This window comes from Aquarana catesbeiana, linkage group LG06, assembly GCF_042186555.1.
Source record: "Aquarana catesbeiana isolate 2022-GZ linkage group LG06, ASM4218655v1, whole genome shotgun sequence".
Lineage (NCBI taxonomy): Eukaryota > Metazoa > Chordata > Amphibia > Anura > Ranidae > Aquarana > Aquarana catesbeiana.
In genome coordinates, this window is record NC_133329.1 from 251,140,087 (window position 1) to 251,167,738 (window position 27,652).

General features: G+C 43.8%; 2 protein-coding genes across 5 annotated transcripts in view; one reads left to right on the forward strand and one right to left on the reverse strand.

The window, feature by feature from the left end:
• Window positions 1-338: 338 nt before the first annotated feature.
• Window positions 339-19,636, reverse strand: COG8 (component of oligomeric golgi complex 8). Its single transcript, XM_073633194.1, has 5 exons — window positions 19,094-19,636; window positions 18,010-18,217; window positions 14,811-15,644; window positions 2,639-2,807; window positions 339-1,337 (listed from the first exon to the last, which is right to left on the reverse strand). Exons 1-5 carry the CDS (start codon window positions 19,423-19,425, stop codon window positions 1,075-1,077), a joined length of 1,806 nt encoding a protein of 601 aa, XP_073489295.1. The 5' UTR covers window positions 19,426-19,636; the 3' UTR covers window positions 339-1,074.
• Window positions 19,555-27,652, forward strand: part of PMS1 (PMS1 homolog 1, mismatch repair system component) — a 155,880-nt gene continuing 147,782 nt past the window's right edge. For 2 of the 4 annotated variants that reach the window (XM_073633189.1, XM_073633192.1), the window contains exons 1-2: window positions 19,556-19,706; window positions 26,016-26,164. In XM_073633189.1, the coding sequence (XP_073489290.1) occupies window positions 26,033-26,164 (132 nt within the window). In that variant the 5' untranslated portion in view covers window positions 19,556-19,706; window positions 26,016-26,032. Of the gene's footprint in view, window positions 19,720-26,015; window positions 26,165-27,652 lie in introns of all 4 variants that reach the window. The other 2 variants (XM_073633191.1, XM_073633190.1) reach the window with 2 other exon arrangements.

The window sequence follows — 27,652 nt, forward strand, 5'->3', positions numbered from 1 at the left end:
AGTGCATAGTCTATTTACCTTTAGTAAATCCACCCCTGTGCCATTTGTGTTACTGTACATAATGATTACTCACATTTTACTGTGCCTTACCACAATGCATAGGTCTGAAAGGGTCCTAAAAGAAACCAAGAGAGAAATGGAGGCTGCCATTGTTGGACCCTCTGAAAATGCCACCCGCATGGAAGTCCCTAGCTCAGCAAAGCCAGCTAACATACTTCTGTATTTTAGAGGATGACACTGTACTGATGACAATCTGTACAGACCGCTTTTATATCCTTGGTCTCTTATGTAGAGGTCTTTTTTCAGTATTTAAAAAATAAATGAAACACACACAGCTGAAAAGGACATTTATATGTTTACTAAAAGGTAAATAGGCTGCTTTCTGTGCAGTACAATTGCACTCCTCTGCAAGTGAATTACCCCCAAATCTTCATAAATGTGGTGAAGCTCTGTTTACTTCCATCATCCAATCACGTGCAAGAAATTATTTTTATTTTTTTTCCCCTTGCATGTGATTGGGTATTCTTTACAAAATGAAGCTTCACCGCATTCAGGAAGCTCTGGGGAAAAAAAACTCTTGCAGAGTGCAGATCAGTAACTTGTCTAAAATAAGTGCTGGGCCTCATTCAGTGAAAAAAAAAAAAAAAAAAAATTCTATGTGAGAACATCCACCTGTTTATTGCACATGGTACTTACAGCACAGCTGATAAGTGTGAACCCTGCCTGAGTTTAATGATGCTTATAGCAAATGTTTTCTTTTCTAAAGTCTTTATTAACTTAATTTTATGGACACTATTGTAGTGCAGATGTTGTGTTAAGGTAGTCTATTCATTTGATACTAAAATAGGTGCATATACCATTTCTGGCATACATTCGTGCATTGCAGTGGACATCTGTCAGCAAAGTGCTTTGCGGTCAATTCAGTATTAATGAAACTTTATTGCTCCAATGCATGTAATCACATAGGGCGGTTCACCAAACACGTATAAACCTAATATTTTAGTTGGAGTGTCCCGTTAATCTATGAGTACCAGACCAATCCCACCTCTCATCGCCATGTTCCCAATATAACAGTCACTGGCTATCTTCTGTAGGCATAGTCATCTCTGTAGGAGCAGTAGGTTTCTGTTCACTGTCTTTCACTGGCACTTCTATACTTTTGGGGGGTGGGAATAGTTTTTCTGGTGCAGATTCAGTTGATGATCTGGTCACTGGTTCACTGTCAGTCACAAGTACATTCTCCTTCTGTGGCAATAGTCCATCCAAGGCTTCATACAGAACATTGACATTGATGGAGCCCAAGTTGCCATAGCGTGAAAGTTGTGTAGGGGGCACACCTGGAAAAACATATTGAATGCTTATTAATAACACAGAACAATATTGCATGGAAAATCTTGTGCTAGAAGCTGGCCTTTGGAGATATACATAGATAGACGGCGATAACTGACAGTCACCAGCTCTCACAGAGCTCTGAGAACCAAGCAATCATTGGTGTTTGATTCCTAAGTTATCAGTCTTAGAGCCGGCGGGGGACAGATGCAGCATTGGATTGATGCTGCATCCACCTAGGTAAGGATGATCCTTGGGGGAAGAAAGGAAAAAAAAAAAAAACCTGAACTTCCCTTTTAACGCCCAAGTGCTTGACGTGCCTAATCGCATTTGCATGCATCAATCGTTTTTTTCCTGCTAAAAACACTGCTGCCAGGAGGAAAGACGTCTAGGAGAGATGGGCAAATGTCCTGTGTGCATGAGACCCGATACTTTTTCAGAACAATCCTAATCGTGCCATTCTTTAAGTAGGTAATTACAATGTTACTGTACCTTTGAATTCCACTATGGTTAATGTCTGAGAACACCTTATTTGACTTTTTCTTCATCAGTCTAACCCATAATTTTACAAGTTACATAGTAGGAGAGGTTGAAAAAAGACACAAGCCTATTAAGTCCAACCTATGTGTGTGATTTTATGTCAGCATTACACTGTATATCCCTGTATGTTGTGCTCATTTAGGTGCCTAATAGTTTTTTTAAATTATCGATGCTCCCCGCTGATACCACTGCTTGTGGAAAAGAATTCCACATCCTAACCACTCTTACAGTAAAGAACCCTCTACGCAGTTTAAGGTTAAACCGCTTTTCTTCTAATTTTAGTGAATGGCCGCGTGTTCGTAACCTTTCCTCATAACTAAGGTCCTCTAGTCCCTTTATTAGTGTTGTTGCCCTCTCTGGACCCTCTCCAGTTCCAGCACATCCTTCCTGAGGACTAGTGCCCAGAACTGGACAGCATACTCCAGGTGCGGCTGGACCAGAGTCTTGTAGAGCAGGAGAATTATTGTTTTATCTCTGTAGTGAATCCCCTTTTTAATGCATTCCAATATTCTGTTTACTTTGCTTGCAGCAGCTTGGCTATGCGTGCCATTGCTGAGCCCATCATCTACTAGGACTCCAAGGTCCTTTTCCATTCTAGATTCCCCCAGAGGTTCTCCCCCCAGCAAGTAGATTACATTCACATTTTTGCCACCCAAATGCATTCTTTTACATTTTTCTACATTAAGCCTCATTTGCCATGTAGATGCCCACCCCATTAATTTGTTGTCTTACGGAGATCCCAGGTCTTCCCTAAAATCAAGGTTTTTACCTAGAATTTGAGCCCTCTGAGCTGGTGGGAAGAGAACCTGTAAGCAGCGGTTCAGATATGGTGTCAGGTCCTCCAGGAAAACTGTGCAGAATTGAACAAACAGTTCCCTTTCCTGAACGCTGAAAGCAGCTTCCTCAGCTCGATGGAGTAGTAGAATAGTTTTCACAACCTGTAGACAAGACAGAAGTCAAACAATGTTGGTCATCACCTCAATAGAAGAATTGGCAAAATAAAGAAAGCACCTTACTTAATAATGTAAACATATCCTCGGTGACCGGCAGTCACTTTTTTTCCCAGATATAGGTTTTTTTCCTTCGGTACACAATAAGTTTATTATAAGCTGGCAAACTTAAAATGCCCAGTGTATATATAATATACAGTGATGGGAAAAAAGTATTTGATCCCCTGCTGATTTTGAACATTTGCTCACTGACAAAGAAATAATCAGCCTTTAATATTAATGGTAGGTTTATTTTAACAGCAAGAGACAGAACAACAAAAAAAATCCAGAAGAGCGCATCAGCTGTTTCTTGTAGTTGCGGTCAGCTGTTTCTTGTAGTTGGCCACCAGGTTTGCACACATCTCAGGAGGTATTATGTCCCCCCCCTCCGTTTGCAGATCCTCTCCAAAGTCATTAAGGTTTGAGGCTGACATTTGGTAACTTGAACCTTCACCTCTCTCCACATATTTTCTATGGGATTAAGGTCTGGAGACTGGCTAGGCCACTCCAGGACCAGGGTTTTTTTTTTTTTTTTAATAAACATATCATACTTACCTGTGGCCCTGATCCTCCTGTTCTGGGGGGTCCCCCAGCGGTGCTCCTGGCTCTTCCCCGCATTGAGTGCCCCCTCGGAGACCCGCTTTTCAAGAGGGCACTTGTGCAGGTGCGCTCCCAAGTCCTGCTGCTGTGTCCACTGACACAGAGAGCAGGACTTGGCCCCGCCCCCCATGTCACTGGATTTGATTGACAGCAGCAAGAGCCACTGGCTCCTATCAATCTGTCAAATGAGGACCAGAGCCAGCAGCTGGAGCTCATTCTCGTTGCTGGAAAGATCGGGTTCAGGTAAGTAAAAGGGGGACTCTGGGGGGGCTGCTGCACTACAGAAGGCTTTTCACCTTAAACGCATAGAATGCATTAAGGTGAAAAACCACGAGGGTTTACAACCCCTTTAACCACTTCAGCCCCGGAAGGATTTACCCCCTTCCTGACCAGAGCACTTTTTACAATTTGGCACTGCGTCGCTTTAACTGCTAATTGCGCGGTCATGCAATGCTGTAACCAAACGAAATTTGCGTCCTTTTCTTCCCACAAATAGAGCTTTCTTTTGATGGTATTTGATCACCTCTGCCGTTTTTATTTTTTGCGCTATACACGGAAAAAGACCGAAAATTTTGAAAAAAAATGATATTTTCTACTTTTTGTTCTAAAAAAAATCCAATAAACTCAATTTTAGTCATACATTTAGGCCAAAATGTATTTGGCCACATGTCTTTGGTAAAAAAAATGTCAATAAGTGTATATTTATTGGTTTGCGCAAAAGTTATAGCGCCTACAAATTAGGGTACATTTTCTGGAATTTACACAGTCTTTAATTTATGACTGCCTATGTCATTTCTTGAGGTGCTAAAATGACAGGGCAGTACAAAACCCCCACAAATGACCCCATTTTGGAAAGTAGACACCCCAAGGAAATTGCTGAGAGGCATGTTGAGCCCATTGAATATTCATTTTTTTTGTCCCAAGCGATTGAATAATGAAAAAAAAAAAAAAAAAAATTACAAAAAGTTGTCACTAAATGATATATTGCTCACACAGGCCATGGGCCTATGTGGAATTGCACCCCAAAATACATTTAGCTGCTTCTCCTGAGTATGGGGATACCACATGTGTGGGACTTTTTGGGAGCCTAGCCGCATACGGGGCCCCGAAAACCAATCACTGCCTTCAGGATTTCTAAGGGCGTACATTTTTGATTTTACTCCTCACTACCTATCACAGTTTTGAAGGCCATAAAATGCCCAGATGGCACAAACCCCCCCCAAATGACCCCATTTTGGAAAGTAGACACCCCAAGCTATTTGCTGAGAGGCATGTTGAGTCCATGGAATATTTTATATTTTGACACAAGTTGCGGGAAAGTGACAATTTATTTATTTATTTTTTTTTTTTTTGCACAAAGTTGTCACTAAATGATATATTGCTCACACAGGTCATGGGCATATGTGGAATTGCACCCCAAAATACATTCTGCTGCTTCTCTTGAGTACGGGGATACCACATGTGTGGGACTTTTTAGGAGCCTAGCCGCGTACGGGACCCCGAAAACCAATCACCGCCTTCAGGATTTCTAAGGGTGTACATTTTTGATTTCACTCTTCACTGCCTATCACAGTTTCGGAGGCCATGGAATGCCCAGGTGGCACAAAACCCCCCCAAATGACCCCATTTTGGAAAGTAGACACCCCAAGCTATTTGCTGAGAGGCATGGTGAGTATTTTGCAGCTCTCATTTGTTTTTGAAAATGAAGAAAGACAAAAAAAAAAATTTTTTTTTTCTTTTTTTAATTTTCAAAACTTTGTGACAAAAAGTGAGGTCTGCAAAATACTCACTATACCTCTCAGCAAATAGCTTGGGGTGTCTACTTTCCAAAATGGGGTCATTTGGGGGGGGGGGGTTTGTGCCACCTGGGCATTCCATGGCCTCCGAGACTGTGATAGGCAGTGAAGAGTGAAATCAAAAATTTACGCCCTTAGAAAGCCTGAAGGCGGTGCTTGGTTTTCGGGGTCCCATACGTGGCTAGGCTCCCAAAAAGTCTCACACATGTGGTATCCCCGTACTCAGGAGAAGCAACAGAATGTATTTTGGGGTGTAATTTCACATATTCCCATGGCATGTTTGAGCAATATATCATTTAGTGACAACTTTGTGCAAAAAAAAAAAAAAAATAATAATAATTTGTCTCTTTCCCGCAACTTGTGTCACAATATAAAATATTCCATGGACTCGACATGCCTCTCAGCAAATAGCTTGGGGTGTCTACTTTCCAAAATGGGGTCATTTGGGGGGGTTTGAACTGTCCTGGCATTTTATGCACAACATTTAGAAGCTTATGTCACACATCACCCACTCTTCTAACCACTTGAAGACAAAGCCCTTTCTGACACTTTTTGATTACATGAAAAAATTATTTTTTTTTGCAAGAAAATTACTTTGAACCCCCACACATTATATATTTTTTTAAAGCAAATGCCCTACAGATTAAAATGGTGGGTGTTTAATTTTTTTTTTTCACACAGTATTTGCGCAGCGATTTTTCAAACGCATTTTTTGGGGAAAAAACACACTTTTTTACATTTTAATGCACTAAAACACACTATATTGCCCAAATGTTTGATGAAATAAAAAAGATGATCTTAGGCCGAGTACATGGATACCAAACATGACATGCTTTACAACTGCGCACAAACGTGCAGTGACAACAAAATAAATACATTTTTAAAAGCCTTTAAAAGCCTTTACAGGTTACCACTTTAGATTTACAGAGGAGGTCTACTGCTAAAATTACTGCCCTCGATCTGACCGTCGCGGTGATACCTCACATGCATGGTGCAATTGCTGTTTACATTTGACGCCAGACCGACGCTTGCGTTCGCCTTAGCGCGAGAGCAGGGGGGACAGGGGTGCTTTTTTTTTTTTTTTTTTTTTTTTCTTTATTATTTTTTTGCTTTTTTATCTTATTTTAAAACTGTTCCTTTCATTTTTTTTTTTTTAATCATTTTTATTGTTATCTCAGGGAATGTAAATATCCCCTATGATAGCAATAGGTAGTGACAGGTACTCTTTTTTGAAAAAAATTGGGGTCTATTAGACCCTAGATTTCTCCTCTGCCCTCAAAGCATCTGACCACACCAAGATCGGTGTGATAAAATGCTTCCCCAATTTCCCAATGGCGCTATTTACATCCGGCGAAATCTAAGTCATAAAATGCTCGTAGCTTCCGGTTTCTTAGGCCATAGAGATGTTTGGAGCCACTCTGGTCTCTGATCAGGTCTATGGTCAGCTGGCTGAATCACCGGCTGCATTCTCAGGTTCCCTGTTGAGACAGGAGAGCCAGAGAAAAACACGGAAGACGGTGGGGGGGGGGGGGGGGGGCATTCTCTCCCACTGCTTGTAAAAGCAGTCTAGAGGCTAATTAGCCGCTAGGATTGCTTCTACATGAAAGCCGACCGCTGGCTGAAAAGAATGATACCTAAACCTGCAAGCATCATTCTGGTATAACCACTCAAAGTCGTGAATGCTGTACTCAGACAAAAATATGGTTAACAATAAAGCACAGTAAACGGTAAAGTATAAAAAATTGCAGACCTGAAAAGCAAACATGATAAAACATAACAACAATAAAACATTGCAGAATAGAATACAGTAAAAAAGAGCAGAACAATAGAGAGAATAGAGAGAGAGAGAATAGAGAGAGAACAATAAAACGACAACTATTATTTTTTATTTTATATTTTTGTTTGTGTTTTTTTTTTTTTTTTTTTCACTTTTTTTGTAACTGTAACTTTTATAACTGTAACCGGTTCCAGGTTCGGGTCTCTCAAAATGCGATGGCATCTTGGGAGACCCTGTGAAAGTGTGCCTAGTCTGTGCAATGCTGTACCCTACGCTAATACTCAGCTAGTGAATGGTAGCGTTCAAAACATTCACCAATGCAAAGACCAGGATTGTCAGGACAGGAGGGACAATAATAGCGGGTGTCATGCCTATATCCGCGCTTGCTGCAGACACAACATCTTTTTGGGGGGGGGGTTCGTTGGGTAGGGGTACTCGGGAGGACATAAAAATGCCTCTCATGCAGCCGACTGCATTTGGTTGGGGATGTGAATGGGGGAAGTACGGGCGCTGCAGAAGTGGTGGGTTCCCAATTAGGATTGGCGAATGCAGCAGGAAGGGCATTATGGGCACGACGGGCCTGTGTTTGTCTTTTTGGTGGCAGCGGGACACTACTTGTGCTTGCCACCTCACCAGCTTGAACTGCACTTATGGGACTCGCCACGTCACCAAGTGTTACTGCAGTGCTGGTTTGACTACGACCGGGGTGTACTAGGCCGCTGGCGCTTGCCAGTTCACCAAAACGCTACCAAAAAAACTGTTAACGATCGCAGGGATCAGGCCTGACTCTGCGAACGCTGCAGTTATGCATTTAGTGTTTTGTAAGTGACAGTGATCGATCGATACTGCACTTGGGTGGGCTGGGCTGGGCCGGGTGGAGGGGCAAAACGCAGGTGCTAGCAGGTATCTGGGCTGATCCCGCTAACACTGCGTTTTTGGGAACCCTAAACTGCTGGGGACGCTATTATAGATCTGATCGGATCAGATATTGATGCGTTCAGATACTATACCACTAAGGGAGGTGTACGGTGCGTGGGTGTTAGCGGTACTGGCACTAACCTGACGCTGCCTGGGGCTGGTGCTTGCCATTTCACCAAAATGCTACCAAAAAAACTGTTAGCGATCGCAGGGATCAGGCCTGACTCAGCGAACGCTGCAGTTATGCGTTTAGTGTTTTGTAAGTGACAGTGATCGATCGATACTGCACTTGGGTGGGCTGGGCCGAGCTGGGCGGAGGGGCAAAACGCAGGTGCTAGCAGGTATCTGGGCTGATCCCGCTAACACTGTGTTTTTGGGAACCCTAAACTGCTGGGGACGCCAGTATAGATCTGATCGGATCAGATATTGATGCGATCAGATACTATACCACTAAGGGAGGCGTATGCTGCGTGCGTGGGTGTTAGCGGTACTGGCGCTAATCTGACCCTGCCTGGGGCGACGCATATCACCGCCGGGTGATCAGGGGGCTAAATCTTTATTCGGTAATAAACGGCGGGTTCCCTGACACTATAAAAAATAAACAAACTAACCAGCGTCACCCGTAACGGTTATACAGTGATCAGTGGTGAAAGGGTTAACTAGGGGGCAATCAAGGGGTTAAAACATTTATTAGATAGTATATGGGGGTCCCTGTCGCTATAAAACTCTGACGGCGAACCTAAATATTTACGTCCCTAACTAGCATCACCAGCGACACTAATACAGCGATCAGAAAAATGATCGCTTAGCGACACTGGTGACAGGGGGTGATCAAGGGGTTAAAACTTTATTAGGGGGGGTTAGGGGGGTACCCTAGACCTACAGGGGGCCTAACACTCACTGCCCTGACACTGTAACTGTCACAAACTGACACCAATACAGTAATCAGAAAAAAAAAAAAAAAAAAAAACTGCTGGTGTCAGTTTGTGACGGGGGGGGGGGGGGTGATTGGGGGGGGATCGGGGGGCGATCGGGGGGGGGGGAATCGGGGTGTTTAGTGTGCCTGGCATGTTCTACTGTGTGTGTAGTGTTGGTGCACTTACATTGCAGTCTTCTCTCCTCGGCCCGGAACGGAAAATACCGAGCCGAGGAGAGATGACATCATTTCCTCTGCCTCTGTGTACAATACAGAGGCAGGGAAATGATCCCATTGGCTGAGAGCGATCGCGAGGGGGGGGCCACGAATGGATGGCCTCCCCCTCACCTCCGATCGCCGGGGGAGATTTGCCGACCGCCGCAGGCACCGGGGGGGGGGTCCGATCGGACCCCCCACCCGCGGGCAGGCAAGGACGTACATATACGTCCTTTTGCCTGCCCGTGCCGCTCTGTCGACGTATATAGTCGTGCGGCGGTCGGCAAGTGGTTAAAAAGGTGCTTCCTTTCTTCACCCACTCCTTTGCTGCCTTGGCCATGTGTTTTGGGTCATTGTCATGCTGGAATACCCATCCACTACCCATTTTCAATGCCCTGGCTGAGGGAAGGAGGTTCTCACTCAAGATTTGACGGTACATGGCCCATCCATCATCCCTTTGATACGGTGAAGTTGTCCTGTCCCCTTAGCAGAAAGCCCCCCCAAAGCATAATGTTTCTACCTCTATGTTTGACGGCGGGGATGGTGTTCTTAGGGGCATAGGAAGCATTCCTTCTCCTCCAAACACGGCGAGATGAGTTGATGCCAAAGAACTCGATTTTGGTCTTATCTAACCACAACACTTTCACCCAGTTCTCCTCTGAACCAGTTAGATGTTCATTAGCAAACTTCAGACAGCAGGCGCTGCAGGATTTCAGTCCTTCACGGCGTAGTATGTTACCAATTGTTTTCCTGGTGACTATGGTCCCAGCTGCTTTGAGATCATTGACAAGATTCTCCCGTGTAGTTCTGGACTGATTCACCGTTCTCATGATCATTGAAACTCCACGAGGCGAGATCTTGCATGGAGCCCCAGACTGAGTGAGATTGACAGTTATTTTGTGTTTCTTCCATTTGCAAATAATTGCACCAACTATTGTCGCCCTCTCAAGTTGCTTAGCGATGGTCTTGTAGCCCATTCCATCCTTGTGTAGGTCTACAATCTTGTCCCTGACATCCTTGGACAGCTCTTTGGTCTTGGCGATGGTGGAGAGATTGGAATCTGATTGATTGCTGTGGACAGGGGTCTTTTATACAGGTAAGAAGCTGAGATTAGGAGCACTCCCTTTAACAGAGTGCTCCTAATTTCAGCTTGTTACCTGTATAGAAGACACCTGGGAGCCAGAAACCTTGCTGATTGATAGGGAGATCAAATAAATACTTATTTTACTCATTAAAATGCAAATCAATTTATAATTTTTTAAAAATGCATTTTTCAGGATTTTTGTTGTCATTCTGTCCCTCACTGTTAAAATAACCCTATTATTAAAATTATAGATTGATCATTTTTTGTCAGTGGGCAAACATACAAAATCAGCAGGGGATCAAATACTCTCTCTCCCCCCACTGTACAGTATATATACACACGCATTTTATTTTTTTTACTGTATATTTAAAACAGCTGCAGCATCTTAAAATCTTCTTTTAAAGCATCTCTCGCTTTGGGCATAACAGTTTAGCTGTCCAGCCCCACCTTGTTTGTAAAGAAAAACATGGAAGCATGTTAATACTCATAGGGGTCGATTTACTAAAACTGGAGAGTGCAAAAGCTAGTGCAGCTGTGCATGGTAATGCATCAGCTTCTAACTTCAGCTTGTTAAGGCTGGGTTCACACGATTGCCAATTGGATGCGGTTTTCCCCACATCCAATTCGTATAGCAGGAGATTGTGACCGGCTCTCTTGGAGCCCACCCACACACTGCACAGTCAATCAAATCATGTGTGGACAAATGCTTGTAAGAGTGGGACATACCAAAGAGGAAGACCCTTACAGTGATAATAAACAACAGGAGCAATATGGTGGCAGCATTTAAACAAACCACAGCAGCAGCAGCAGAACCACCCAGCTCTAGTGAGGAAGACTCCCCCATGACGGAAAGTGACTCTGAGGCTGAGACCGAAATTGATGATCTGCGGTGAGCCATTTTTATTACTCTTTAACATGATGACATGGTTGACACCAGTCAGTCAATTATCACATTGCTATGAGATGATTGATATGGGGGCACTATCTGCTCTACCCTATAGGGTGTACATTTGTTATTTTTCCCACTTTATTAGTAGCCTTGTGTACTGTAAAAGTACTCCCATAAGATGTTAAGTGTTAAAATAATAGCATGGAACAGAAACCTTTTCTATACTTTATGCTTATTTGGCTGTGTGCTCCACTTGTTAGGTACCAACAGATCGACATGGACTGGACACCATGTATGGTGCAAACCTTGCAACTTGTGGTCCACATGGTGCATAAGGAGGCAAGTGTGAAGAGAATACTGGATAAAGCAAGATCAATAGTGAACCTCTTCCGCAAGTCTTCAATTGCAACACAGAAGCTATTGAAGAATTGTGGCCTTATTCTTTTAAATGACTGCCTCACACGCTGGTCAAGTACATTCAACATGGATCGCAAGACTCCTCAAACTGAAAAAGAGTCAGTTTGCCAAATCGCAAACAACATGGGATGGGACAGCTTGCTCCCTAGTGAATGGCAAAAGCTCACATCACTGCATGACCTACTGCTGCCTTTTGCAGAACATACTAAAACCCTCCAGAGTGGCACCATGTCCATGCCCTCTGATCTGCTCAGCCATCTTGAGGATTTTAAACAGAACACTAGCTACCAAGACTTGCCACAATTGCACAGGGCATAAAAGGGAGTGTGAACCAGCGTTTTGCTTCATTCTTAGATCCAACTGACAAAATGTTCCCTCCACTTGCAGCAGCTTGCCAACCCTATCATCTGTGAAACCATTGTTGATGTGGCGGATGAGAATATTTAGGAACTGCTTAAAAAGGCAGAGGAGTATGCCGCAAGAAAATCCATATTGACACACACACACACACACACACACACACACACACACACACAATGAGGAATTGTCTGAAGAGGATGCTGTGGTGGAAGAACTATCGCAGGAAGTGGAAGAAGCACCGGCATCCACATTTAAGTAGCCAGTCTTTCGGTTTCTCTTTTTAAATGCCGCAGAAGACCCAGGCAGAAGATCTCCACAAACAGCATAGAGCAGCAGATCAGAAAATATAAGGAAGAGCTCATAGGTGTGCGAAGCCTATTGCATTAGGGTGTGCACCCCAAAGCTCAAACACGTGCCTGTCTCTGCAGCCTCAGCTGCACTGGACAGTGAATGAAAGGGAAAGTGCTCTGCGCTGAGCGACTTCCTGTTCATTTACAAACTGAAGCAAAGGAAACAGTTTCCCATGCTTCGTTTATGAATGAACACAGTGAGTGAGTATGTTCAATGTGTTCATTTAGAAAAGGAAGGGGCCGGTAAATGTCATTCTCCATTCTGAAACACGGGGGAAGCTCAGGCAATAGGGGGAATCTGCACCGCACAGTGATTAGGGTGTGCCCAGGCACACCCCCTGCGCACACTTATGGAAGAGCTTTTGCACCAAGTTGCCATCAGTGAGAACATCGCAACAGATTTTTGGCTGTCAAAGAATGACACTTTTTATCACCAGCTAAAACCTTTTGCATTAGACCTGCTGACTATGCCAGCTTCTCAAGCCTTTGCAGAGAGGGTATTCAGTGTTACAGGTGACCTCTCTAGAAGTCGGTGGAATAGAGCAAGGGTCATGTTGGCACAAAGTGCTTTCCTTAAAATTAATCGAAACAAATGAGCGTTTTATTATTCTCTTCAGGTATTTCTAACATAAGAAGCATACCTAATACTTCTGGGTTGTGCTTATTGCAATAGGAAGAATCAATAGTTCAGTTTTAATTGTCAATTCATAGGAAATGCACAGGCTGAGGGGCTCAGGCTACAAATGTCATTAGTATGTGGAACAATAACAACCACCACCATTTTTTATCAACTTGTCTTGTACTCTCTTAGCAATCATTTCACCTCAGTTTTGTCCAGTGCCCTGCCTGTAGTTTTATATTATATATACTGTTCTTGAGAATGACCATGGCATCCAAAAAGCATCCCTCTACGTCAAAAGCGGTTTTAGACCAGCTATAGTGAATTAGAATCACTTGCAGAATTGAGCGATGGTGATTCGTGGGGAAATTCGTCATCAGACACTGAAAGTGACGACAGCGACGATTGCGACTGAGCAAATTTCAGTGTTTTTGATTACATTATTGAATAAAATGTATTATATTAATTTTTTTATAGTATAATTTTTGATTTTGTGTTTCAAACTTTATCATACCTGGGATTTCTACTAGACTCTTGTTTGGACAGATTTAAGTGAGTTATTCCTATGAATTACAGGCTCACAATATAAAACAACAAAATTTCCATGCAAACTATTGTACCACTTTGACATTCAAAAATCAGACAGAACCATACCACAGGGAGGTTAATAATGTTCTGATATAATTTTGCTGAAACTGTTATGATGTATTGGGATTTCATTATTTTTTTTCTCCTGTTTTGTATAAATAAAAATTTGAATTTTTATAAACTCGTCTGTATATACTATACTGTCCAAATTGGTACCGAGATAGTAAATAGTCCTTTCGTCTAAGGGGTGACCAACAGGGGATCGGTCCTCTTTTCTCAATTTCACTTGTCAGATAAGGTGCTGCCACAGAACACTGGCTGCTACTTTTATTTGTTGACATTGAGTCACCGTTCACACTGATGCGGTGCGGGAGTCACAGTGATTACTGTGCATTTCCTGCACTGCATCACAATTGCACTGCATTCATGCAAACCGCTATGGGTGTCACACCCCAAAAACGGTTTGCATCCATGAACACCCATGCAATCAGATTCATGTGTGGGGGACAAAAAAAAAAAAAAAAGTCTTTATCTTTCATGTGGTGCAATTTGAACAGGAATGCGGTGCGGTTCCTTTCCAAATCACATGCGGTTTCCCGCACTGCAATAGTGTGAAAAGGGTCTTACTAACATATCAACACAAAACAGAAAAGGGTTAAAAGATACATTATTATAATGTCAACCTACATGCTTAAACACTTAAGTACCAGCTTGTATATACCCCTTTATTACCAGGCCATTTTTTGTGCTGTGATGGTTTGAAGATTACTCAGTCGTGTGACACTGTACCTAAATCTATTTTAGATCATTTTTAAGGCAGAGTTTTCTTTTGATGGCATTTGAAAAACACAATTTTTTTTCTATATTATGTAAAAAAAAAAAAAAAAAAAAAAAAAAATGGTATACATAAAATTGACTGCCTATTGATTTTCCTGCAGTCCTAAAATGCCCCCAAAACGGTTTTGTTTAGGACATAATGTATACAGCTGAGTGCAGGGGTCAGGCATGCACAAAATAGCTTACAGCGCCACCTTATGATTGTGGCCCTTTAAACGTCGGTGATTAGTAGGAAGCACTCCATTGCTGGTGGTGGTCAGTAGCGTTTTGTCTCCATAACACTGGTGGTCAGTGCGCTCCTTTTATGGTCAATATGCCTCCTCACTGCTTATGGTGTCCCCTTTTGTTAGTGGACAGTGGCAGCAGTGTTACTTACAGTTATACATTGGCAGAGAAATGATTAAATGACAGAGAAAGGGGAGGGTTTGTTGACAATTTGTGATTGTTGTAATTGGCTCACAGCAAGGTGGAGAGACATTTTAACTGGCTCTGTACATTTTGCCTATGATCTTGTGATCTGAGAACAGAGGCATGCATAAGAATTACATCTTTGATTCAAAGACCAGGGAAAGCATACAAAATTACCTGTTCCAAAGAATCTTGAAGCGTGTTTGTCACCTCCTGAGTTAGAGCTACTGGACAGCAAAGACGCAAGTCATTAAAAGCCACCAGTATGATGTTAAGAAAGCATGCTAGTGGAGGGAAATCCAAAAGCACCATAGGAGGCTGCAAGGTTCCGGGTTGGGCATTTGGTGTTGGAACTGGTGGGATACTGTTGCCCAGTACCATGGGGGAAGAGATCAATGTATACATGTTCATCTCCTCCCGGAATTTCTCCACGGCTTCCTTGGCTGCTCGTGCAAAGTTCTCAGCAGCGACACGCTGAAAGATAGGCGCTAGCTGCCCACGGAAATCTGCACCTACGCGGCTGAAGGACAGTCCAAAGTACATGCACTGACCCAAAAGAGAGTCTAGTCGGCTACCTACACCCTTCTGAAGGTCACTTTCCAGCACTTGCAGAAACTCGCTGATCTTCTGTAGCACCCAACCATGAAATATAGCCGACTCATTCACAGGAAAAAGGCCGCTGGGCGGAGGTGGTAGCAGGAGGGGGTCTTCATCAGAGAATATAGCCCGATACTGTGTGATGACATCAAACAAGTGGACACGGCAGCTCTCAATAGTTTTAGTCAGGTGGAAATATGGGTCATCCTGAGGGATGGAGCTCTGCAGAGATCGCAGCCAAGCATCCCGGGCCTGGAGGAACTTGATACGCAACTCAGCCTCTGTGAAGACATCCATCCTGCGAAGGTAGCCAATCACACGCAAGCAAGCCGGAAGCTGAATATTACTGCGGAGTTGCTGCAGAAGCTGATTTAACATGAGCTGTGAAGATTGCCGGACCTCATTCACTATTCCCTGCCAAGAAAAACAAAATCAAAAACAGTGTCAGAAGACTACAGTACCATTTCAGAATTTCAGATCTATTCTAAAAGAGAAGAAGAAAAAAAAAAAAAAAAAAAAAAAAGAAATTTAATGCTACTTTCACACTAAGGCAGTTTTTAGGCATTTTAGCGCTAAAAATAGCTCCTGAAAACTGCCTCTCATGCCTCCCCTGTGTGAAATCCTGAATGCTCTCACACTGGGGCAGTGTGCTTGCGGGACGGGAAAAAAAGGCCTGCAAGCAGCATCTTTAGGGCGGTGTGGGAGCACTCCTACACCGTCCCTGCGCTGCCAAAGCGCGAAAATTGTTTTGGAAGCGCCGCAACACAGGCGCAAATAACCCCTTAGGCTGCTAGCACGGGTTAGAAGCGCCCCTATAACGATGGTAAATCACCGCTAAAACTAGCGGCGCTTTACTGGTAACGGACCTACCGCCCCACGGTGAAAGTACTCTTACCGAAACTCTGGCCTGGTTCTAGAACCATGGCAAATTGGCAGACAGCACTTGCCTTTTAGCGGGAAGGAAAAAGGATTTCCCCACTAAACAAGCAAAACACATATTTTTAAATGGGAATTCCTTACATCACGCATTGGCAAGTTTCATTCCAGAGGTACATAAAAAGATACAAATAAACAAGAAAACAAGCAGTTTCGCAAAAGACATTCTGTAGGAAAACAAATTCACTGACATTAGTAATTTTTGTACTAGAAATAACAAAAAGGTTAAAAGCAAACAGCCAAACTTGCAAACGAACTACATATAGAAGGTTGTCAAAGTATTTATATTTCTGTCCATCTAGTCCTGAGCTTTACCAAGCCCTGCCACAAGGCACAGCCCTGTCTGGCAGGGCAGGAGACCCCGTTTTCTGCTGAAGTTCTCTACCACTTACAGGTTATGTCCCTCCCCTGCCTTGTGCCTGGACAGTCAAAGCAGCATACTAATATGCTCATTTGGCTCTCTCCTTCTATTAGCAGGCTTCTTGTTGGCATAGAGGTACTGCAGCACAGCTGACTAGCCTCTTTTGCTGATTCTACCTCTCCCACTCTGAGCTCTGCTGTACATGGGACTGCAATAGGCTGATAAATTACAGTCAGATACCTTCACTGCTTGCACTTAAAATGCATACATGTAATGATGTAATAAGTGTAATGTAATATATACAGGGAGCTGCATGCATTTGTGCCTTTTATACCTGACCGGAGCTCAGATTTAAAGGAGAAGTTCACCTTTTGAAAAAAAAGAAATGCACATTTTTTTTGCAGAGCAGGGTGCAATGTCAAGCTCCTGCAGACTCTTAGGATAGCTGTCTGCCCATTCCTCCGATAAGGGCGGTCAATTACTAGAGAGCAGGACGATCAATGAACTTTGAAAGCGATCACCAGCCCCCTTGAAGTTCACTGAGCACTGCAAGCAGGTGGCCGCGATGGGCCGACGGTACTTTTATTCATTTACAGGAAACCATGAACGAATGAGGTGGCCGTGTGGGCGGGGCCCCACATGGCCAAGCTATTTTGAAATTGTGACAGCAGGCGTGAGGAGAAGACCCCCCCCGTGCCTGCTGTTGGGGGGGAAAGGGGGGGGGGGTACATTTCACACCCCAATTATAGGTATAACATGTTGAGAAACGTGAACGTTGTTTTTAACCACCTCAGTACCGGGCACTTTCACCCACTTCCTGCCCAGGACAATTTTCAGCGCTGTCACACTGTACTCATATGAAATTGTTTTTTTTTGAGACAGGTAGAGCTTTCTTTTGGTGGCATTTAATCACCACTGGGTTTTTTTTTTGCTAAACAAACGAAAAAAGACCGGCATTTAAAAGCCCTTTACTTAGTTTCTGTTATAAAATGAAATTTTGCAAATAAGTAATTTTTCTTCTTCACTGATGGGGCAGCATTGACTGATGGTCAATGCCCTGATTATCAGTGTAAAGAATGTATTGAGAGCCTTTCTGGTTATCGGCTCTTCTTTCCTCACACAGGCACAGAGCGTGAGGAAGTGCCAATAACCGGCAAGTCTGTTTACATGTGACCAGCTGTGATTGGACTCAGCTGATCACACGGTAAAGTACTGCTGCGATTGGCCCTTTACTGCGATCTGTAATCAGCTGTGTTCAAAAGACACAGCGGTTACAAAGCACGCTTGAGGCGCACACCCCAGGGGGGGTAGATCCTGGGGGGACGTCCTCCCAGAACGAGAGTCGCGCTGTAGCCATTTTTCGGGCTATAGCGTGGTACTAAAGTTGTTAAAGGACACATGTAGCAATAGTTTGTGTCACCAATTCTAACTAATAGTAGGAAAAATTTTTCTGAGATTTTTCAGACTATTAATGAAACTGACCTGGATGACAGGTATAGAAGAATGTTTCTTCTCTAGGCGTTTAACATAGGCAGCGAGCTCCAGAGCCTCTTCATAATAACCGTTACGCACACAAGTATCCATTAACTGTGGGATCTCCAAGATCTCTAAGATTTCTGTATGTCGGTTCAAGGTCAGTGTGTTCATACGTCGACTGCAACTGATATCTTCTGCTTGCTTAACAAAACCCCTGAAACCAAAAAAGTCCACTTACTTTTCTTAAATGACACAGGGCGATAGAAAAGGGGCACACAACCCTAGTGGCAAGGAGGGGTAGATGGTAAACAACATCATAAGAAGGGTGAAAATAGAGGAGTAATAGTCAATGACAATAACAAGGGAATGAAAGGCATCAAAGACAGAAGTAATAAGGTGGAGGATACTAGGGGAGGGGTGAGTGATGATGGGGGTGATGATGGGCACACTAGGGAGGCGATCGCGGGGGCACCGTGGGAGCGGACGATCGCGGGGGCACCGTGGGAGCGGACGATCGCGGGGGCACCGTGGGAGCGGACGATCGCGGGGGCACCGTGGGAGCGGACGATCGCGGGGACCCCGTGGGAGCGGACGATCGCGGGGACCCCGTGGGAGCGGACGATCGCGGGGACCCCGTGGGAGCGGACGATCGCGGGGACCCCGTGGGAGCGGACGATCGTGGGGACCCCGTGGGAGCGGACGATCGCGGGGACCCCGTGGGAGCGGACGATCGCGGGGACCCCGTGGGAGCGGACGAACGCGGGGACACCGTGGGAGCGGACGAACGCGGGGACACCGTGGGAGCGGACGAACGCGGGGACACCGTGGGAGCGGACGAACGCGGGGACACCGTGGGAGCGGACGAACGCGGGGACACCGTGGGAGCGGACGAACGCGGGGACACCGTGGGAGCGGACGAACGCGGGGACACCGTGGGAGCGGACGAACGCGGGGACACCATGGGGGGTGATGATGGGGACACCATGGGGGGTGATGATGGGGACACCATGGGGGGTGATGATGGGGACACCATGGGGGGTGATGATGGGGACACCATGGGGGGTGATGATGGGGACACCATGGGGGGTACCTGCAGGTCTCCTGGAAGCTGGGGAGTTTGCCCAGCAGTCGGCACACATTGTCCTCCACCTGTCCGAAGTCCCGGTAGATAAGCTCGGTGCAGTCGGCCGTACGGATGAAGGTCTTGTAGTGGGTGAAGGCCAGCTCCCGGGTCTGCTGCAGGATCTGCGCCCGCTCTTCGCTCAGCCTCTCCGGTTCCCTCTTCAGCTTCTCTACCCCGAAGGAGCTGAGCTCCAACAAGTAGGCAGCAAAGTCCGGGCTGTCCCGCCAGCTCTCCGGGAAGCTGCTACGGAACACCGAGGCCAAGAGACTCTCCTCTTCCACGTCTACCGCCGCCATCATTACCCTGGACTGTCACTTTTCAACAAAACTTTACACACTTCAGACAGCTCCGCTCGCCATGTTTGTGGAGGCGCTGTGATCTTTATTGAGAACGGACAATGACATCTCCCTGTTGCACTTTGCCAGGTAAACAGATATGACAGGCTACAACGTGTACAGCAGCAGACGACGTATGTGACACCCAGAGAGCGGGGCGGTCTCACTGTAGAGACGTCATCAGCCAGCGTCTCAGAAGCGTGAATGGGTCAAGTGAAGCAGAGATAGTTCTACTTGTTGTGAAAGTGAGTGGTGCAGGTATAATAGAAGTCTTCTCCCCCCAGGCTCTGTACAGATTTGCTGCCATGTCAGGTCTTGGTTGGTGAATGATTGCTGGATTTGTATACAAGGCAGTAGGGCATGCTTCTATAACATTGGTATGGAATGGATGACATGTACTGTTCTGTACGGGGTATTGTGTACATGTAATGCAGAACAACCACAGCCTAGTTTTTTTTTTTTTTTTGCAGATAAAAAGTTAGCACTAGATGTTAGATGTTGTTATTATATTGTATGGATTCTATATGCATTTTTTTTTTTGTCACAGTATTGGCGCAGAGGTTTATCAAATGCGATTGTTTTGAAAAAATTGCACTTATGAATGTTAATGCATAAAAATACAAAACCTAACCCAATTTTTTTTGGGTAAGATATAAAAGATTTTACGCCGCATTAATAGATATCAAATGCTTTAAAATTGCGTACGCCCATACAACAGCGACAAATGACTTACATTTTACTATCCGTAGGGGAGGCTTTAAAAGCCTTTACAGGGAACCTCTTTAGATGTACACAGGAGGTCTGGTGCTAGAATTACTGCCCATGATCTGACGTTTATGGTGTTACCTCACATGTGTGGGATGATCGCTGTTTGCGTGCATACAGGACCAATGAGCATGTTTGCTTTTGCACTCGAGCACGGGGGGATAGGGGCACTTTAAAAAAAAGTATTTTATTTTTACACTGTCGCTTAAAATTTTTTTTTTTTTCTTTTTAGCACTTTTATTGCTGTCACAAGGAATGTCAGCATCGCTTGTGACAGCAATAGGCAGTGACAGATACTCTTCATCCTCCCAGATTCCTCTGCCCTTAAAAACCAAGATTGGTGTGATCAAATGCTTTTCATTTTGAAAAATTGTGTCGTTTACATCCAAGTAAACCAAAAGTGATGTGACGTCATCTCTTCTGGTTTTCTATATCATAGAGTCCAACAAAGCCGATCTGGTCTTTGTTCAGCTCTATAAACAGCCGATGGAAGCACTGGCTGGTTGGTGGAACGGGAGATCCCGGTAAAGCTGTGGCGGGGGGGTTATTAAAACATTCCAGGGGCCAGTTAGCCGCTAGGACCGTTGCCTCTAAAAACGGTACTGGGATGATGCCTGCAGCTGCAGACATCATCCCGATATAACCACTGGAAGTCCAGTGGCGTACAGGTACATAGCTGGTCGGCCAATGGTTAAGGGATAAGTTCTCCTTTGGAACATGTTACACCCATATTTAGGGTGAAACATGTAACATGTTCCAGCTTCTACCTCCTTCCACCCCCCTCAGTGTGTCAGTGGCTAGGGATATTCTCCCTGCATTCACTGTCACAATCTAAAAACAGCCATGTGGCCATGTCTATCATTCACAGAGATCTGTGAATTAATGAGCTACAATTCCCGCCAGCCACTTGTAGTACTCAATGAACTGTGAGGGCACTGGGAGCGTCCCCGTAGTTCATTGATTCTTCCTGCAATTCAGTAACTTCCTGCCTATATGCGAGGTAGAGGCAAATAGTGTACTGAGGGTTTGCAAGATCCATGCACTGCGGCACAATACTTTACAGGTTCTGGTTTAAAAAAAATAAATGCACGTTTTTGTTTTTTTTTACCTGCAAAAGGATGTGCATTTATGTTTATTTTTCGTTTCCTTATAAAAGGTGAACTTATCCTTTAAGCTCACCCCACACATTACAATTCACTTTTGGTTTACAAAAACTGTAATATGAGAGCCTACCTCATCTATCCAATCCGGCAGGCCCTTGCATTACATGTTGGTAGCTGCAAGGCTTGGTTAAAGTGGTTGTAAACCCTGTACAACCACTTTTACCTACAGGTAAGCCTATATTAAGGCTTACCTGGAGGTACTGGAAATATCTCCTAAACCTGTACAGTGTCTGAGATAATTATATACCATATCATCATATACCATACCATATACGCTTGCGCCGACGTCATAAGGACATGTGCACTGAAGAAAGGGCACAATCGTGCCCTTTCTAAAGGGCTTGTGCCGTGACTGGCGGCTCCCGCGTGCATGCGACTCGGCCAGTCAGAGAGCCGGAGTTTGTGGCCCTGGAAGGAGGAGGGGTGAAGATATACGCTTTCACACAGCGGGGACAGCAGTGACATCATATGCTTCCTTTGCAGGTAAGTGCAACATAATGGACTAGTATGCGATGAATACTAGCCCATTATGCTTTTACTTTGCAGGGGAAAAAAAGGAAATAAAACCCATCAGGGTTTACTTCCTCTTTAACATTACTACAAGTCAGGAACATCCCAAAATCGCACATGTTCCCGACCTACAGGCAAAAGTGCTGACACTAATTCTTAAAGTGTTTGTAACCCTAAAAAAAAAAAAAAAATTGATCACGTTCCCGTAAAGCATGAATCACCGCACAGTGCTTGTGCTGTGTAATTTGGCCCCTTGTATAACCTAAAATACCTGGCTGATCCTGCCTGGTTCTGCTCTCTCCCCTGTAAACTGACTACGTTTTTAGAGGTCGACTGATATGGGTTTTTCTCTGGCCGATGCCGAACTTTAGAAATCGCGGCGACCGATGGCCGATATATGATGGCGATTTTTTTGGGGCCGATATGTTAGACGGATTTTTTTTTTTTTTTTTTTCCCCTTCATCTCATAAAATTTAACAGTTAGACCCCTTTCACACTGGGGCTTTTTTCAGGCGCTTTTGGGCTAAAAATAGCACCTGTAAAGTGCCTGCAAAACGGCTCCACTGCAGTCTCAGTGTGAAAGCCCGAGTGCTTTCACACTGAGGTGATACGCTGGCAGGATGTAAAAAAAGTCCTGCAAGCGGCATCTTTGGAGCAGTGTATAATGCTCCTCCACCACTCCTGCCATTGAAATGAATGGGCACCGCTGCCGAAGCACCTGCAAAGTGCTTCGGCAGCGGCGCTACATGGGCGCATTTAACCCCTTCATTGGCCGATAGCTAGGTTATAAGCGCCCTGCTAGCGGCCGAATAGCGCCGCTAAAATGGCAGGAATTTGCCGCTAAAACTAGCAGCGTTTTACCGTCAACGCCTGCCCGCTCCAGTGTGAAAGCAGCCATAAGTAATAAGTGATACAGAAAATTTCTTACATTTAAACATTTATTAAACAAAACAAACCTCCAATCAGTTCACTTGTATGTATAATTTACATTAAAAAAACAATATCTTAAATATACAAAAACAGGTAATCAAAACTTTTGGACGAAAAAAAATGGACTAACTTTACAGTTTAGTTATTTTTTAATTCATTAAAATGTATTCTTTCCCAAAAAATTGCGTTTGAAAGACCGCTGCGCAAATACCGTGTGACATAAAATATTGCAACAACCGCTATTTTATTCCCTAGGGTCAGCAAATGACAGCTGATCATGTGACGTCAACAGAGCCGGTAATCGGCTATTTTTTTCTCCTTGTGCTGACAGCGTGAGGAGGACAAAAAAGCCGATCACCAGCGGCCGTGAGAGGGACATTAGTTCCGATCACGGAGATCTGCCGCCAGATCACCAGTGCCCACCTGTGCTCCCTGCCATTGCCATTCGTGCCTCCCATCTGTGCCTATCAGTGCCGCCTTATCTGTGCCTATCAGTGCCGCCTTATCTGTGCCTATCAGTGCCGCCTTAACTGTGACTGTCCGTGCCCATCAGTGCAGCCTATCAGTGCCCACCAATGCCGCCTCATCAGCGCATATCAATGAAGGAGAAAAATTACCTGTTTGCAAAATTTTATAACAAACTATGAAACATGATTTTTTTTTTTTTCAAAATTTTCCATTTTTTTTTTATTTGTTTGTTTAGCAAAAAATAAAAATCCCAGCTGTGATTAAATACCACCAAAAGAAAGCTTGTGGGAAAAAAATGATAAAAATTTCATTTGGGTACAGTGTTGTATCACCGCGCAATTGTCATTCAAAGTGCATCAGCGCTGAAAGCTGAAAATTGGTCTGGGCAGGAGGGGGGTTTAAGTGCCCAGTAAGCAAGCGGTTAAACTAAAAACTCCTACACATGGAGTTCAGTCCATTGATAAGTATAAACATTGTATCTCTTTGCTTCTTTTCTCAGACTTGGCAGGCTGCCCAGATAGGAGAGACAAGTCTCCACGGGAAGACTTCAGGCAACTTGCATTGACTTCTATTATAGAAGTTATTTGCAAGTCGTGCTGAAGTTTTAAATCGGCCTTTTTTATCAGCACAATCAGCCGATGCCGATTAATTAAAAAATGTCAAAAATCGGCCGATATATTGGTCGACCTCTACACGTTTTATCATGGCTGCTGAGCCCTGACACAGTGGTCAGTTTACGTGCCTCTGTCATCCGCTGTCTCTCCTCTCCCCCTCCTTCCTGCCTGTCAGCTAGTGTCAGTGCCGCTCTGCTCCCCACCCATTCTGTTCCTGCTGCTATCGTAGCTTGGTTATATTGCTACATTCCCCTCTGTTAGATAATACATGCTGTATAAAAAATATGCCGATTTCTACCTTATTTCAGAGCGCCTCCCTGTGCTTACATGCTTACTACTCCCCTCTCTCCTCCTCTCCTCCCGACTGACGTCAGCAAGAATTCTCAGCCCCTCCGGCTGTAGTTGTCAGACTGGGAGAGGAGCAAGGTGAGCAGTCACGTGAGCGCCAGGAGGCGCTCTGAAAGCAGGTACAAATCAGCATATTTTTTATACAGCATGTACAGTGGGACACATAACATTATCTAACAGGTGATTGTAGCAGTATAACCAAGTTGCTTTTCAACCACTTTAATGACCCTCCCCACACACAGACACACACATTGGCAAATGTGTCGCATTTTCACACAGGCCAAACTACATGGTGCCACAGCACAATTAAAAAAAAAAAACATCAGGGACTTTTTTCCCCACGTTTCTGCTTTCACTTCCAGGTTTTATTGTCAAAGCTTATTTGAACAAGATGAAGTTCAAAAATGTTACTGATGTTGTTACATGTGTCTTCTAGGAGAAAAGTTCCTGCGTAATGATCAGTAAAATACATGTGTAGAGAGGCATAAAGAAGACGCGTAAGCGCTCATAATGATCGTTTATTTTTCCGCTTTGTTTAGACTTAATTTACTCACATACAAGTGCGAAAGTGCATGTTCTTAGATGCAGATTTTTGGATTTTGTGTTATGAGGCTTTAGACATAGACTACGGCTAAGGCCTCCTTTGGCTGAAATATTTTAGCATTATCCTGTGACTTAATAAAGAAGTTTGTACAGCCGGCAGACAGGTGCCAGCTTTTTGCATTTATTGGTTGGAGAGGTTTGCGGGAGCCTCAGTCATGGCACCATCATATAACTGATATGGGATTCCCTGGTAGACCACAATCAGTTTCTTTTCTTGACTAATACTTGCCTGAAGTGGAGAGGTAGGCAGATGAGGTCACAATCTCTACCTCAGCCCATCAGAATAAGCCTTGTATTCACTAATACATTACAAGGCTTCATGTAAATGGCTGAGCGGTGCAACTTGATTTTGTGCTGTCAGCATATTGTAAGTCCCCGTCCTGCTGGAATACATATATTGCATACATACTGTTTTGACAGAGCTGACAGCGGCTACATCTATTGGTAAAGGAAATGGTTCATTTTGGCCAGCGTGATCCAAACAAACTATTTAAAGTGACATTAAATGGAGTTTAAAGTAAACATGGAGTTAGGTCTGAACTTTAAAAACAAGCCTTTTGCCTTCTGTCTGTGTTGCTGTAGAAGAGTTACCTTACTTTCTGTCTGGTAACACTGGGTCACCAGAACAGGAAGTGAGGGAAATCTCTCTAATGAAGCTCTGCAAAGCAGTAAATACTGATACTGGTTCTAATCCTTCCCTACTCCATCCAAAACTAGAAAAAATATTGCCCATAGATACATGGTAATTGTGCATTGAGAAGACTGGGAGTGGAGAGGTGCCATGGAAAGCTGAGTTGCTGAACCAGGAAGGCTGACTGCTTAAAGGGGAAGTGTACAGGGAACAGAGAATGCACGCACTAATCACATCCTTCCTTCAAGCTTTATTGGACGGACACCACATGCTGACAGTCCCCACCTGGAAACCAACCCTATTGATACGATTTACCTTTGCAGGCTTAATCGTAGATTTCTTGTACTTGTGCAAAGCCTTCCAGAGAAAATGTGGTGCTGTGGGCTGTTATATAGGGGTCTTTTGGCTCTTTTGTAGCCATATTGGTTTTTATCCTGATAGATATGTTTTCTTATGTTTTAAAAACTGTACAAGCCAGGTATTTGTTATATATTTGACTTTGCTGTGTTTGTATTTGCTTAGCAGTCTTTTTGCTTGACATGCACCACTTGCCGTTGGAAACCATCCGATTACTATCCAGCTCCCAGGTGATTACTTCTGTGGTCAGTGTGGTTAAGGAGCTTGTGGAGAATGCCTTGGATGCTAATGCTAACAGCATTGAAATAAAATTAGTAAGTATTATACACATGGCAAAATGAAACAAATTGTTGTGCACCTTTGATACATGCCGAATTACATAAAGAATTGAATAAAAATGTGGATAATATACTTGTGCATTCCTCAAACACACATTATTGTGACTGCTGCAGTTACCATGCACACTAGTGTAACACAACTGATCAAATCATTTTCAACAATTGGTGATTATTGTGACATGCGCGGTTTGTTGAAAATGATTGTACACATGGACCTGAGAAAATTGCATAATTTATGTTAATCTTATTGGTGCATATTTGTTTGCATTTCTTTCTGCTAAAGTGTTTTATCAGTAGGCATCAAGTCTTTGTGTTTTTATCTGATGGGGGAAACTTTGTATTATTTACTTACTAGTGTAGTGTCAACATATTTTATGGTGTTTTTCAGAATATATGCAAATGTTTCAGCCTGGATTCACATGTAGGTGCGCTTTTCATGACAGTTTTCATTGCGATTGTCAAAGATAGTTGTTCAGCGATTCTGAGATGATTCACGGATGCAATTTTGGATACCCTTTAGTTCAATGTGAATTTAGACTGCTGCTATTTTCAATCTGCCTTAATATGTTAGAAATGCCGTCCATCCTCTTCTATGCAAATCTCTCTTCTAGCCAAAATATTGAAGCCAGGCAGTCTTAGCCAAGTAACTTTTCAAATGACGACCAGCAGTGATAGGCAGGCAAACCCCTTTAAAGTAAGCAGCTATATACACCATTGGAATATCTATATGAGAATAGCAAAATCTTTGTTCTCTAATGCTACAAAAGCACTGCTTTGGGCCAAAACACACCTTCAGCTTGTTAGGCGGACAGCGTGGTAGCAGCCTGATGAAGATTTGAATACCTGCCTTTACATTATGGTTGCACCAATACCGCTTTTTTAACCTCCCTGGCGGTATGATTATTTCGGATTTTAGGTGCTGAAAGCGGTACAATTATTTTGCATGGAAATTTGGCGTTTTATATTGTAGGTCTGTAAATCTTAACAATAACACACTTAAATCTGTCCAAACCAGAGTCTAGTAGTTATCCCGGGTATGATCAAGTTTGAAACACAAAAACATAAATTATAATATAATAAATAAAAATAAATAATTAAAAAAAATTTTTAAAAATAGTAATAAAATAAATTTCCCCACAATTCACTATCGCTCAATTCTGCAAGTGTTCTAATTTACTATCGCTGTTTTCTAGCTGGTCTAAAGCCACTTTTGACGTAAAGGGACACTTTTTGGTTGCTATGGACAATCTCCAGTTTCCAGGCAGAAAGAACAGTATATATCATGTAAAACTGCATGCAGGGCATGGGCCAGAGCACTGGGGACAAAAGGGATGTGAAATCATTTCATACAGTACTGTAATCTGTAAGATTACAGTACTGTATGTGTTATGATTTTGACAGTTTTTTGAATTTGCCGCCAGGCTCCGCCCCCGTGCGTCGCGCCGCTCGCAGGGAACAGAGCCT

Excerpts from the sequence above, each read along its gene's own strand:
- COG8 (XM_073633194.1), bottom strand. The coding sequence starts at position 19,425 with ATGATGGCGGCGGTAGACGTGGAAGAGGAGAGTCTCTTGGCCTCGGTG. Across the intron at positions 15,645-18,009 it reads CTTCTATACCTGTCATCCAG|GGAATAGTGAATGAGGTCCG; the intron begins GTCAGTTTCATT and ends TTTTCTTGGCAG. Across the intron at positions 2,808-14,810 it reads TTCAAGATTCTTTGGAACAG|GTTGTGAAAACTATTCTACT; the intron begins GTAATTTTGTAT and ends TCTTGTCTACAG.